General features: G+C 23.8%; 3 protein-coding genes across 3 annotated transcripts; 1 reads left to right on the top strand and 2 right to left on the bottom strand.

The window, feature by feature from the left end:
- Nucleotides 1-290: 290 nt before the first annotated feature.
- On the bottom strand, nucleotides 291-3973 carry PmUG01_14020300 (conserved Plasmodium protein, unknown function; the record flags this gene model as incomplete). The annotated part of the gene is made up of 6 exons (XM_029007748.1): nucleotides 291-2944; nucleotides 3084-3170; nucleotides 3369-3434; nucleotides 3557-3593; nucleotides 3718-3824; nucleotides 3949-3973. 6 exons carry the CDS (start codon nucleotides 3971-3973, stop codon nucleotides 291-293), a joined length of 2976 nt encoding a protein of 991 aa, XP_028864106.1.
- Nucleotides 3974-5415: 1442 nt separating this feature from the next.
- On the bottom strand, nucleotides 5416-6113 carry PmUG01_14020200 (conserved Plasmodium protein, unknown function; the record flags this gene model as incomplete). The annotated part of the gene is made up of 2 exons (XM_029007747.1): nucleotides 5416-5535; nucleotides 5862-6113. The coding sequence occupies 2 exons, from the start codon at nucleotides 6111-6113 to the stop codon at nucleotides 5416-5418; spliced, it is 372 nt and encodes a 123-aa protein (XP_028864105.1).
- A 2714-nt stretch (nucleotides 6114-8827) lies between these two features.
- On the top strand, nucleotides 8828-14101 carry NHE (sodium/hydrogen exchanger, Na+, H+ antiporter, putative; the record flags this gene model as incomplete). Its single annotated transcript, XM_029007746.1, has 2 exons — nucleotides 8828-13702; nucleotides 13943-14101. The coding sequence occupies 2 exons, from the start codon at nucleotides 8828-8830 to the stop codon at nucleotides 14099-14101; spliced, it is 5034 nt and encodes a 1677-aa protein (XP_028864104.1).
- Between the last annotated feature and the right edge of the window lie 1936 nt (nucleotides 14102-16037).

The following is a 16037-nucleotide window of genomic DNA, read 5'->3' as shown; positions in this document are numbered from 1 at the left end:
TGGCCAACACCCATTGTTAAATGATAAAATTTTAAACAAATTTAATCCAGAACAAAAAATTCCAATTCAGCGGAATTGTAAAAAGGAGTGATAAACACATTTATTTTTGGTGTTATGTTAATAAAAAAAAAGTACAAACATATATTTATAAATTTGGACATGTGTATACATATTTCCATGGGAAATGGCAATGACGGAAATATACAAACCAATTTAGCGAATTTAATGCAGTACAGAATTTTTCAAACGGGTAAAAACAAATAATTCTGACTTCAACAATGTAATAATATTCATTTTTGATCATACATAGCATAAAAGAGTGAATTAAAATTGTCATCATGTTTCTTTTTTATTATCCTAGCATTATTATATAGTTTTAATAATATTGAATTGTTTAAGCAAAAAGAATTATTTAAGTTCTGTATTACTTGTGCATATTTATTTTGTTGTAAATAAGCCATATGTTTCCAATATATGGATTTTACATTTTGTGGATTTATTATAGCTGCCTTTTCTGCATATTTAACGCATTCATTGTAGTTACTCAATTTATAAAAACAAATTGATAAGTTAGTTAATATTTTTTCCATATATTGTACAAGTTCTTTTACGTTGTCCTCTTTTTGAAGATCTGAAAATTTTAATTTCTTTTCTTCAAAAATTAAATTATATATTTCAGAAAAACGGAAGATATCATAACCTTTCTTGTATTGAAGTGAAGCAGCGTAGTATAATTTTTTTTTGATAAAAGTATTCCCCATTTCATTATAATTATTTAAATTTTCAATTTGTTCTGATACGTTCATATTCCATGGATCTTTTTTTTTACAAATAATTTTTACAATCTTTATTTTTAAAATAGCATCTTTTTCGTAAAATGATTTATCGAAGTATACATTTTTTAATGCTCGTTTAAAGTAAGAAATGTGATTTGTCTTTTTCCTTCTTTTCCTCATTTTTTCTATTGCATATTTGTCATTTGAAGTACTTTCATTGAAATTCTTACTTTTATGCCTAATTGTTTTCGTTAATAATTGCCTTTTTTTTTTATGAATATTTGTAATTCTTTTGTAAAATTTTTTTCTTTTAATTTTTTCAAAAGATCTGCAACAAACGGACATATTTACTATTTCATTTTTGTAATTAACTCTATCGATAAAAAGCTTTTGTAATGAGAAAAAATCTTCACAAAAACGATTAACATGTCGTTTCTTTAAACCATTTATCATAAAACAGCCTTTCCCTCTATTTCTACTGTAAATTAAAAATTGAACAAAATTTTTTTGATCGTTTAATCGTTTACTTTTCATTGCAGAATGCTGATCGATTATTATCTTGTTGCCTTCATCTAAATCATTTTTGTTGTCCTTAGGATCTTTAATTTTACATTCATTATTTTGAGAATTGTCTATTTGTTTTTTTTCGTTAATACATGGGGAACCTATATTCAGTTGATTGAATTCTGGATTATTTGATGAATTATCGTTTATATTATTATGTTCAATGTCTTCATATAGTAAATGATAGATAAACTGGTTTTCTGAAAAAATATTTTTATTTTTTGTTAAGGGAATAATTATTTCATCTCCTTCTTTTAACCCCTTGAAACATTCGTAAAACCAAAAGGGTGTTGTAAAACAAGATCCATATGAAAAAAGAAAATACGCATTGCTTTTTTTAATGTTTTCATTATTATCACAAAAATGAAATGGCAAATAAACTTTTTTATTTTTTTTTTTGTCCATATCTTTCCTTATACTCGTATAAATTATCAATTCACACTCGGAATCAATAATAGGTTTATTATTAAAATTTTTTTTTTTATCATGTTCATACACATAAAATAGCATCTTTTCTATATGGTTCATGCTGATAATTGATGTGACATTAATCGTTTTAGATTTCTTAAAGTCAACTACTTCTATTAACATTTCTTTCCTCTGATTAGTTAAGTCACCACGAATAGTATTATACGTATTATTTACCTTTTCAAATGTGTCATTCCTTTTCGTTATTTCAAGATTTCCCCTTCCATTTATTCCGCTTACTATTGTTTCGTGTACCTCGCCATTATAATCATTACAATTATTTCTACTAGTATTGCTATTATTGTCGCATGTGTTCTTCTTATTATTATTACTATTGTTATTATTAACATTTGAGAAATGTATTGGGTTCCTTTTATTTTGCTGGGGGGTATCTGAACCGTTCTCTCCTATATTTCCTACATAATTTTTACTTGTATCTTCCACTGTATAATATATATGAAAACATTCTAAACCTTTGAGAATAACCTTAGACATTTCTTTCTTTTTCATGCTCTGCAAAATTTTAAATAGTCCTCTATATTTTAAATTATTTACATCAAAAACTGTGTGAATGTACTCTCTTTTTTTTCCCTCTTCTATAAAAAAATCAATGTAATCATTTTTTTTTGGCGTAATAATTCCTTTTCCTTCTTTGATAACTTCTTTTATTATCGTTTTATCATCATTTAAAGCATCAACTCTTCGAAATTCTTTTAAATAAACAATAAATGTACATAGATGTTCTTCTTTTAAAAATTTATATCTTACATCATTTATGTCATCTAGTGTCAAGAATTCGCTTTTTTCATGCATCTCTTCCAGCTGCATTTTTTCTTTACATTTTTCATCATTCTTTTTTGGAAGCATTCCAGGAATGGTTTCTATTTTGTCATTTGTTGCAGTTTCTTTTCTAATTTGATCATTTTCTGTATTTGCTTCTTTTTTTTGTTTTTTCCTTTTTAGTAACAATTCTATATCGATAGAATTTAACTTAATCTTTTTAAATTGCCTAACTGTATGAAAGCTTGAATATTGATCAACACATTTTTGTTTAAATCTAAGGGCTTTTTTAAAGGCAACTCTAAAGTTATCCTTTTTATCGTATTTGCTCTTTTTTTCGGAATTTTTAAAAATCTCTGTAATTCGGAGAAATTGGGAAAAAGACATCTTGTAAAAGTGCGCATACAGGCATAAACTTCATACTTTTGTATATATATATATATATATATATATATATATGTATATGTATATATATGTCTGCGTTCAATACATTACTTTTGAAGGATTTCGGAGCCTGTATAATGCAGACCTCCTTTGGTTTCATACATTTTGCCGCAATTTCGCATATGTAAGGTAATTTATCTGCAAAAAGCACATATATATATATATACATACATATAGTTATATGCCTGTGTTGGAAATATATGAGATGCAAAATATTCATAAATTTTATTACAAAATAAGAAAGCATAATAAAACAAAGGAATAGGAATGTTAATAATAAAAATTAAAAGAAAAAAACTCTGCTCAGAAATCAAAGGGGGCATAAAATTGCATAACCATTTTTCCCTAAGTATACTTGAGCAGTTGTAATTTTGTCCTCATAACCTAACTCATAATATATTACTTTAAAGAACGGAAGGAAAACGTATGTACTCTTTGTATAATAATAATGTTTTGATATTATTTTATTTTTTCTGTTATAGAAGTGTGCTAAGAAATTTCACTTTTTCACTTATTTTTTTTACTTTTTACTTTATTCCCATTTCCTGGACTATAGTAATTCTTAAAAAAAAAAAAAAAAATGATAGCATAATAAAAAGTATTATAACGGAAGAAAAAAAGGAAAACAAATAAATAGCCCCAAAGTGGATTAATACCAAAATATATGGTACATTAAAATATTTACCTCTCCCAATTGCTTGATAATTTTAAAGGAAAATGTGTCTTCACTTATTGCATAACAGTCATTCAAATATTCACATGGTGCTTCATCATCACTGTTAAAATTGTAAGCTTAAAAAATAGAAAAAAATTTATGTCATATTTGTATGAATATGTACTCATATATATATATATATATATTTAATATAACACAGGTAATTTCTTATATAAAACTTTTTATAAAGGGGCCATTTACTTGGAGCTTCAGAATCAGTAATCATTTTTCAAAAATAATAAGTTTATATAAATTCATTAAAAACTGAAATAGCAAAATTTAAAAGAAAGAATTGATAATTTTTTCCAAATATTTCCATTAAATTACTAATTGAAAGAAAACATTCAAATATTAATAAAAATAAACGCAGACAAATAATACTAAAACACCTAGACGATAAAAAGAAAAAGAAATATATTCTTAAATTAGAATGTGCGATAAGTACTAACGGGTAGTTATGCTTAGAAATAAATAGAAAAAAAAAAAAAAAAAAAAAAAAAGGTATTATGGGCGTACAATATGAGCCAACATGATAAAAAAGAAGTGCTATAAAAATAGTTAAAATGTTTGTATTGTAAAAGGTTTATAATTTAATATATTTTAGCATAAAAAAATGCATTTTAATAATCTTATAAAATAAGCATATTAGCTACATGTAATAAAATTGGTGAGTAAAATAACTTTAAATAGTAACTATTAAAATCAAATATATGGAGGAAACAAAAATAGGGGCAACTTTTAAGTAAAGTTATGCTTATTTTAAAAAAAGAACAATGGTATTTTAATTATTTGCACACATATTTATGTGCAACTTAGGAGTACCCATATGAGTTAAAAAAAAAAAAAAAAAATAGCAATAAACTTGGAAATGCTTAATTGAATTGTAAATTTTTATAAATTAAATAAATATACATGTACAAATTTATATATATGTATATTCAGATTATAATAATTAATTAAAATACATGTACAAATAAAATAACCAAAGTACGAAGTAAAAACTCACACATTTATATTTAATAAAAAATTCTAATAGCACTTTTTTTTTTTTTTTTTTTTCACTATTAAATCTTTTCTGAATTTAAAATGAGTTATCGAGTTCACTAAAAAAGTATAAGATGCATTTTAAGATTGATATTGTATGTCATGATAAATAATTCTTCCTCAGTAATTTGTTTCGTTTATTGATATAATAATTTTCAAATGATCCTTAGATATGTGCATATATTTAACTTCAAAAGATAACATATTTCAGATATTACAAAGAAGGTATAAGTAAAATTTATATCGATAGAATACTTAAGTATTTACTGTATTTACTACAACTTTAATTTTTTTTTATTCAATATTTTACAATTCTTAATTCTTTAATTTACGTCCACTTTTATATGTATCTATATACCAACAAATATATATATGTATATATGTCCTTTCATATTTTTAATTTTTTCCTTTTTTTCTTGCAGTGTTATGTAAATTTGGAATTTGTCCAGTATTCCTATTATATTTTACTTTGTATTAAAGCTTATGTGTTCGCTTTTCTTGTTTTTTTTTTAATACAAATAATCTTCTAAAAAAACCGTTTAACATTATGATAAATTTGGACTAACTATTTGTGATAAACGAAATTTGCGGCACACTACTGCTTTCTCACATTCTTTTTTTTTTTTATTGTTCTCTGTCATTTATTCTAATAATTTGAGAAATTATGGGTTTCGAATCTAGTTCTAAATTTTTTCTTTTTGCTTTTACAAAAATTTGCTTAAAAGCCCTGTTTTGGGCTTCGAGCTGTAAGATAAGGGGAAAAAAAAAAAAATATATAAATATATACATACATATGCATAGCATGGGGTATATGGAAATAATAGGATTTATAATGTTTGGTTACAATAAATTTAACACATTTTCATACTATTAGTTGTATAACTTATTAAATCAACTTGGAAAACTATCTGCGTTATAAAAAATGATAATGTACATATATATATGTGCAATCCCATGTTTAGGTAATTCACGTGTACGTTCACAAATAAGAATTACATAGTGGGGTTAACGAAGTTCACGAATATATATGAAATATCATAAAAAGTATTTTTCATTTCAGAAAATATTACCGGTGTAGAGGAGTCATAATTTTTACTCAATTTCTTATAAACTTCATTGTTCAAATAAAATATATTCCTATCATAGGCTTTGTTTGTAATATATAGAAACATACCACTAAATGCAAGTAATGACCATGTGATATACTTCGTTTGTTTTTGCGTTCTGTTCTGAAAATACCTGTACACAACTTTTTTCGCATTTTTTTTATTATATATATTAAATTCACTGAAAAAATTGTTACTGTGCTTGTCGTTCGTCATAGTTAACATATATTTATATAATTTTAATGCTTTTAAATATATGCCAAGGTCCTTCACATTTTTATATTTTGTTTGTATTCCTTAAAAAGAAGAATACGCACACTTTTGTGATTTATGCCTATTCGGCTTTGAAAGTAATAATGTTGTAACATAGTTTGTATTGTTTTGGTTTATGCAGAATTATTTCATTATAATTTTCTGATAAATGTTAAAAATGGGAAAAAAAGTCCATATACATATATATATATATATATATATATATATATATATATATATATATATATATATATATATAACATATATAGATAAATAGATATATAGATATACCCTCATTAAGCAGTAAAAAAGGAGCTGTTTATATAATGCCTTTCAATTTTAAAATAACTTCTTTCAATTTTAATAATTTTTTTTTCCTCTTGTTCTTAATTTATTTAATATCATAAAAGTTCAAGGGAAAGGAAAAAATAAAGTATCTGTTTAAATAAAAATATATATTCAAAAATGTTTTGGTTGGGTGTATCTTTAATAAATGCTTTTAAAAAAATGATAATATTCATATAGTAATTGAAAAGTACATTTTATCAATTTTATTGCTTTAAAAAATGGACTGAACGAAATTATATGTGGCCTTTTATTATATTAACTTAATAAGTAAAAATTATACATAATTCAACAAAGAGGTTATGTAAAAAATTTTTTTTTTTTTTTTATGTTCTTTAATATTCTTACAACCAGCATAATATATGCATTTTAAAATATTTAATTACGATATTTAAAACGCTTTTTGTACCATTAAATATTCGAACATTTACGAACTAGCTTTATTAAGTAAAATAAAATTTTCTTATATAGATTTAAAAATTAAACTAAATTTTTTATATGTGAAAATCTTATTTTACATTTAGTCGTCTTAATGCATATAATACCTCAGAAAAAATATATGCTTTAAAACGTTACGAAATTTTTTTTTTCACTTTTTTGGATTAAAACAAAACATATTATATATACAGAAAATGTGAACTTACGCATATAAATGAATGTACATATATATATGCCCATAATTTAATATATACATAAATACAAATTAATGAATTTACACATACATATGTAAATGTACACACTTATGTGTAAATAAATGTACACATATATTAAGCTTCAACAACTTCATTTAATTATATGTTAAAATCAATTAAATGATGTTTCAACAAGTTTACAGCATAATGTTACTTTTAATAAAAAAACAAAAAAGTATATCCAAATATAACTTAATATATTTTTACGCTATAAATAAATGTTTACAAAAATATATATATTTACTTGTTCCGTTACAGCTACTTTTTCAATTTACAATAATACGAAAAAATTAATATATACATATTTAGTTTTCTGATTCATCTTTATTTTTTTTATGCTGTTAAAAAACTATTAATTTTTGGCATGTTACCGGTTTTATTTGATTATATGCTTCAGACCTCTAATAATTAATTTATTTTATATCCATATAATGATATACATAGATAAATAATGTACATATGAATATATATGTTAACGTTCAACCGATTTATTAAAACTTATTATTTTTTATTTTATGACATAATATATATATATATACAACCGTTTTTGTACTTAAACTATTTATTTTTAAAAACATAATAAATTTTTTTGGTAAATTTTTTGGTATTTTTTTTGCAATTCAATTTTTTTAGATTGAATATCATTTTCTGCTATCCACTTTTTTTTATTAAATGAAATAGTGTTTTTCTGATTTAACAACATTATTACATATTATTTCGTTTTAACATATATGCACCTATTTTTTATTGTGTATGAACATAATGGTATACGTAATTTTATAATTTTGTTAACTTAATTGCTGCATAGTCAATTATGTTCAGATAATGCTGCAATGTAGTTCGTGAGTTCTTATTATAATATTTCTTTTAAAATTCATATGCGTGAAACCAATCTTAGTATTTAACTGAAAAACAAATTTGGAAAATTTAGAAAAATTAAACTAAAAATAATACCCATATTTTTTTTAACTTAATTAGAATCAAATTAGTATTCGGTATGATCCTGATTATTCAAATAAAAATTTAAATATATTTTTCTTTAATTTTAATTTTGTATTATACATCAGTATATAGTTTTAGGTAAATATAGTTTAGTATATTGCCCTTAGTTTAATATCTGGAGATACTTAAATTTTATGGAATTTTGTTTTTTCTTAAATGTAAAACTTCCTTTTTCACCTTTGTGAAGAGATAAATAAAAAATAGTACAGGGTAACAAGAAATAGGAATAAAAAATCGGTGTACCTTTGCATGTGTGTACCTATTTGAGGGATAAGGAATAACCAGAATGGGATAATTTAAAATGAGATTATATTAATATAAAGAAAGTTTATTTATTTTTACACAGTTTATTAAGAACTAATTATGGTTTGATTTATTGTTATAATCGGGTTAAATTATATTTGTATATGTGTACTTACAGTTTGATAAAATGATGTATTTTGTTTTTAAATAGAAAAGAGGAAAAAAAAAAAAAAATTATCTTACGGTATAAGGAAATATTGTAACGTTTTTTTTTTTTTTTTTTTTGTTATAAAAGTGCTATTACATTGCACTTATATAATAAAGAAACAGTCTATATATAATCATTGGGGCTGTTCTCAAAATTAATTATGATAAATAGATGTTATAATTATACGAATGGAAATGCTTTATACAAAATTGTTCAATTATAAAAAAAGAGCTAAAAAGAAGAATCTGGGCATTTTTTGTGATATCATAATTATTAAAGTTTTCGTACTATTTTTATTTTTATTGTTAATGAAAAATGAAGAGAGAGATATATATGAAAAAAGCGTGACTATTTTTAGCAAACCTGGGCAGTTCTTGTTTGATGTATTTTTTGAGTTAAATGATGTGGATCAAATTATTATGATAAGAGAAATAGATAAAAAAGAAGGAAAGCTTATAAAATGCATAAATGAAGAATGTAGACACAGTATTTTTACACATTACAGCAATTACTATTTCAACGTTATTAAAGGAGGAAGTTATGACGTATGGAACATAAATTCTGTTAATAAAAAATGGCTGGAACTAACCCATAATAATACGAATAAGAATGAAATAGCATTTCAAAAGAGAATACAGAGTTTTAGAATTTTATCTGAGGAAAAAAAGACAGTAAAAAAGAGAAAAAAAAGGGACATAGTTAAAGAGGAGGATATATATGAATTAAAGGATGATGACGAACATAAGAATCAGTTGCCTACTGCATCAAATGAGGTGTCAGAAGGAATTATATTTTTTTGTTTCATATTTATATCAGCAACAATGTTACAATTTATTTTATCAAAAATCCACCAATTAAATATTCCAGTATCGGTTATTTGGTTTTTATATGGAATGTGTACATATTTGATAGCAAAAAATTTGAACGTGGTTGAGGAAAATACTTTGCATAAGTCTATAATTAATGCAAGGAATATTGATTCGTCTGTTTTATATTTTATATTGTTACCAATACTGTTATATGAAGCCACCCAAGATATTAATTATTACGCTTTTAAGAATTTTTTATATGGTGGAATAGGGTTAGCAGTTGTGGGTGTAGCATTACAGGTAGGTATATTAGGAATATTGTTTTATTATTCTTTTATGTACAGACAAGAACAGTCTCCTTTATCTAGTAGTTTTTTATTAGCTTCCATATTATCATCAACGGATCCTGTTGCAGTATTATCGATTTTAAATGTAGTTGAAGCTCCATCCAAAATTAGTTCTATGTTTCATGTGGAATCTTTAATAAATGATGGGAGTTCTGTTTTACTATTTCAATTTTTTTTTTATTTAACAATAGGATATAAAGCGAATGCTTCTCAGTATGTTATTCTTTTTGTGAAATTATTATTTTTAAGTCCTGTATTCGGTATAGGTATGGCAATGTTAACTTTTGCTTGGATTAACTTATATAAGAAATATTATTATAATCAATGTTTAGCTACAATAACAATGTGTTATTTATGCTACTTCGTTTCGGAATATTATTTTAATTTATCCGGCCCCCTTGCAATAGTTTGCTATGGTTTATTTATTAATGCATATGGTCATATTGCATTAGATGAAATAGCACAAAGAAAACATAAAGAGATAGTAGAACTATTATCTCTTATGGGTAATTCTAGTATTTTCATTATATCAGGAATTGTATCATTTGGAATGATGGAAAATGTATTTAAAGATAATTTATATTTTTTTTTCTACATTGTACTAACGTACATTTATTTAGTGTTTGCTCGAACAGTAATGATATTGATATTTACTCCTTTTATGGCACGAATTGGGTACCCTGTTAACTGGAAAGAGATATTATTATTAATATGGGGTGGATTGAGGGGTGGTATCGTGTTAGTTCTAGGGTTACGTATTGAAGCAGAAAATAAAATTAATGATAAATTAACAAAAGAACTAGCCTATTACATCAGTGGTAGTGTGTTATTAATATTAACAATTCAAGGATTAACATTTGAGTGTTTATATAAAATTTTAAATGTTTACCCACCTAATCCTTTTAGAATTGTATACTTAGAAAAAGTTTTAAAAATGATTGATTATAATTTTAGTATTAGAAAAAACAACTTAAAGAACTATTGGCTTTTTAAAGGCACAAATATATTGCACTTTTCTAATAAAATAGTACCTGAATTATATTGGAGAAAGATGAACAAATATGGAGAATTTGATCTAAGGTTGCCCGATATATATGCATGTTTACAAGACATTAGTTCTTGTAATATTTCTTTATGGGAACAAGAATATGATTCGCAAACAATAATAGAGAGTTTTGATGATATTTCTTCTAACGGAAAGGAGAGTTTTTATAACAGGAATGGAAATAGAATACCAGGCAAAGAAAAAAAAGAAAATGTAGATAAAGAAACCGAAGATGTATGGAAATTGAACAATGGAATGTCTAGTATTATCACACTTAAGGAAGTTCACAATAATAAGATCTTTTCAAATTATGAAAGCACAGACAGGAATAAAGACAATGATAGTGCAATTGATAAAAAAAAAAAAAGGAAAAATAGTTTTTACAATGAATTAAAACGGAAGAAGAACAACTTTACTGATATTGAATTTGAGGATAATAGTGATGAATACAGTTATATACATAATGAATATATTAACAATAATAATAAAAAGAAGAAAAAAAAAAGTAAAACCAGAAATGGAAATAATAAGTATAGAGTAGGGGAATTTATTACTAGAGGACGAATAAACTATAATAATTCATTTAAGGGAGAAATGAAAATAAGAGTTATTAGGAATAATGACAATTATCTTAGTAGTTATGATGAAGATGAGCACAATAATACAAATGTTAATTATTCGTTATCATCAAAAAATTATGATAGATTAAGTAATAACTTAAATGAACTTTCAGAGAATGATTCGTCTTATTCTGAGAAGGTTTGTGATAATAGTAAAATAAAAAATTTAAACGCATTTAATTATGATAAGATTTCTATAAGAAATTATGATCGCTTAATAAATAAAATGAATTATAGAGAATTCAAAAGAACCAAAACTGAGAAAGAAAACTTTACAGTTATCGATAACATCGTAAATAACAATGACATTAAGGAAACGTTCAATCCGAAATATAATTTAAGATTAATTGAGCATGCTACTGATTTTCCTAAAACATTGAGTGATAATATGCTGGTTAGAAGTAATGTAGATAATGAAAATGAGAATTATGAAGATAACAGGAGCAATGTTGCTGATGCTAGCGATAAAAGTAAAAAGAAGAAAAAGAATTTTTTAAATTTTTTAAGTGAGCACAATGCGTTTGAAGAGAAGGGAAAGGGGAGAAAGGAGGAAAGCAATACAGAGGAGGAGTATCCAATTAAAAGTATTAAATATGATAAAATTACTAAGGAAGAGGAGAATTTATTAAATGATTACCAAAATTTGAAAAAGATTGGAGAAGACAATAACGAGGGTGCCTCGCGTGTAGCTAATTTAGAAAAAGAAGATAACGAATTGATAATGAATGATAATTTTATTATAAAGATTCAAAAGGAAAAATCGCCTGAAAATGAAAAAGGGGAAAAAGAAGAAGGAGAAGGAGAACAAGATAAACGGAAATATAACGAAAAAGAAAAGGATGAAGTAGGGAATGAAGATATTCAAGAAAGATGTAACAGTTGTGGAGCTAATGGAGAAATGATATCTGTAGATGATGGTATGAATAATGAAGACATAAACAACGAAAACAATCAAGAAGATTATGATGAATATTTAACTTATAAAAACTTGTTTGCTTTGGATAGTAATGTAAAGAGAATATCTTCCTTTTTTAATAGTAATTATAACAAAAATAATTATCTGAAAAACACTGTAAAGAACTCATCTGAGTTAAACATTTCTACAAAGGGAACTAACAGTAAAAGTTTGGCGTTAATGAATAATGAAATAGAAAAGAGAAAAAAAATGAAAAATAATATTAAATATAAGTGTAAGATATGTATGGGGGGTCTTCCTTTTTGTAATAGTTCTTTAAGAAAGAATAGTTATTCAAATCTATTAAGAACAATGGGAAGTAGGAATGAAAAAAATTATGATGATAACAAAAATTCCATGTCAAATTATAAGTACGCAATTAGTAACGTAGGAAATAATATTGATGTGTGTGATGGTACAAATGAAATGCAAAAATTACAAAGAAATAATACAACTGATTTAATAGCACAAAGATATGATACAGATCAAACCATAAATTTTGAATGTGTAGAGGGTGTTTATCCCAAAAAAAATGTTCCTGCATTTTATAGCTTTTTGAAAAGGCCTAAAATGAAAATAAAAAATAAGTTGTTCGGTGAAATAAGAAAAGCAAGAAGTCATGAAAGTTATGAAAATAAAAAGGTGAAGTCAGGTAAATCTAAGGATGATGTATTTTATAGTTCCCTTAGAAAAAAAATTGTTAGAAAAGAAAGAGAAGGAGAATTATATATTATGATTTTTAATACATGTAGAGAATTATATAAAAAGTTGTATGTAAACGGTTTTATATCAGGTGAGTGTTTATTAACACTTACCTCTATTCTAGATTTATCAGCTGATTTTGCTTTAAAAAAAGTTAGAATGAATCCTATCAAAGCATGGGCAGATGCATTTGATAAAAGCAAAAACAAAAATAATAACAAAAAGAGTATTGATCATAGAAATGGTTTTGAATATGAATTTAATGTGTTATTGTCTAAATTAAAAATCAATAAAAAACATTCTTTTTTCTTTTCTCCAAAAGTGGTGAATATATTTCTTGTTTACGAACATTGTATGAAAGATTTACAAATTATATTATCATATGTTGATGTTCATCAGTGCACATTAGATAAAGGGGGGATTACTATGAAATTATTGTTAGGAAAAAATTTGTTAAAAAGTTATTATAGAAATATAGAACTTGCAAAAAGTCTTATCCCGCAACTTGTTAATAAATATAAAGATGTCATAAAATACTGCCTTATAAAAATAGGAGCCGACATGTTAATGCATTTAAAAAAAACGGTAAATCTTTTTTTTTTTTTTTTAATTTTATTGAATTGTATTTTGGTGGCGACTACAGGGTTAATTTCTGCTCGTTATATACTATTCGATGTGTTCATTTCGTTGTGCATTTTTCGTTTTCTCACTTCCTCGTTGCGCTTACCGTTACAGCTCCATTTTAGCAGTTTATTTTAATTTTTTTTTGCTGAACAGAATAGATATTGATCATTTGTTTGCATGTAATTTTTTCCTTTGTTTTAGATTGTCAATGAACAGGCAGCCAATGGACTATTGCTAACACAAGACAATGAAAAATTAAATGGTATATTTGATGATCAGCAAATAAAAATTAATAGGTATAGACCATATTTACATTATATCTTAAAAAGGAACATGCTTAGGATGCTTATTAAGAAATGAAATGGAGCCCCATATGAACATACATTTTAAAGTAAAAACGTACAACAGTGGAACCTCTTTTTTTTTGGTTATATGCCTTTTTGAATATTGTTAAATCTTTTATTCTATTACATGAAGCGTAAAATTTAATGAAAATTCAAGAAAAAGAATATCGCAATGCAGCAGAAAGTGCACCTTCATAAATTCGTCATTATATGAACACATCGTTATATTAGTTTCTTTTTTTTTTCTTTTTTTTTTGGTATATATATCCATTCAACGTATATAAATAACATATTTTTCTAACTTATTTTATATATAGTTTATAACAAAATTATATTTTTACATTATTATTCATTTTCATCATTATATAGTAAGAAATATATGTATATAATTTTTATAGCACTATTTTTAATTGCAAAAAATTACTTTAATTCAGCATTTATTTTTTTTTTTTTGTTTTTTATTGCAATGTGTCATTAAGTGATGAAAGTAAACTTTTTTTTATATTTTGTGTTTTTTAACGTTATACAATTTTTTTTATATATTTTGGAATAAAAATCTTAATTATTTTAATATTTGTGTTCTATAAATTTTAAAAGTATAATCAATTAATATACCCCAATATAACTGTCTTCACCCCTTTCAATTAAAAATTTTGTGCACACATTCGATATTTCTAGTATTCTACTATTATTTTTTAAACAATATAAAAGAATATACAAGAAAAAAAACTATTTAAGTATAATAAATTAAATTTAAAAAAATAAATTATTATATTTATATGCATACTATGACTTTAATATAAAATGGAATTTAATTTATTCTTTTTCTTTTTCTTTTTTTTCTTTTTTTTTCTTTTTTTTCTTTTTTTTCTTTTTTTCTTTTTTTTTTTTTTTTAAAGCACTCCTTTTTTTTAAAAGACATAATATATAATAATGTTCATTACAGTATCCTTTTTTTTTTGAAAAAAAATATTACTAAATATAGGAATGGTAAAAAAAAACAAATAAAAAAAAAAAAAAGAAAAAAAAAAGGAATTATCACTATTATTTAAAAAATTTTATTTTAATTTTTCCATTAGGATATTTTTATAAATAAAATTCTCTTGTACCCTCAATACAACAATCATTATGCGTGCTTCTACAAAAAAGAAGGTATCGTTTTATAGAAGTCTTTTATAGGCCTATAACATCTTTTTTTAAAAATACGTATACATATATAATTACGCGCAATAAATTTTAATAACTTCCTCGTATTTTTTTGTTATAATTTAATGTAGTACCTGTTATTTTTTAAATTAAAAAAATTTTTTTTTTTTTTGTATATTTTTTCGAAATAACGCATTTGCGTTATCTGTATTTATTTACATAAAACAGTTTTTTTTGTTTCTTGTTTTTTGTATATATTTACCTTTATTTAAAAAAAAAAAATTATGAACTTGAATTTAAAATTTCGTTTGTGAAAAAAATGTATATCATTAGTTATTTTTTTTTTATGCAATTTTATATTATTTTTTATTATTTGACTACGTAAATAGTGAAATGTGTATATATTTATATACATTTGTTTGTTTTTTTGGAGTACATTTTTCCGTTTGATTTGTAATAACTAAAATTTTTGTAGAATCACTTCAATTATAAGTGTAAGAATTTCGATATAGTTTTATTCTAGCTATATATGTATTAGAAATTATATTTAAGAATTTGTTTCAGTTTTTATTTTTTCGTCAGATACATATAACATGATACGTTGTTATAATCAATTCATGTACATATGAGTTGCGGAATTCATGCCTTCTTTAAAAATGATCAGAATTCGAAGAAAAAATGAAATCTGTACTATAGGCATTGTATTATTGAATTTTTTTTTTTTTTTTTGCATATTTGATACCTACGTGTATATATATATATATATAATAAAGTACATATAATATATATATATATAAATATACACA

The sequence above is a fragment of the Plasmodium malariae genome (genome assembly GCF_900090045.1).
Source record: "Plasmodium malariae genome assembly, chromosome: 14".
NCBI classification, from domain to species: Eukaryota; Apicomplexa; class Aconoidasida; order Haemosporida; family Plasmodiidae; genus Plasmodium; species Plasmodium malariae.
The sequence above is the reverse complement of the archived record's forward strand: the minus strand, read 5'-3'. Positions and strand labels throughout refer to the sequence as shown.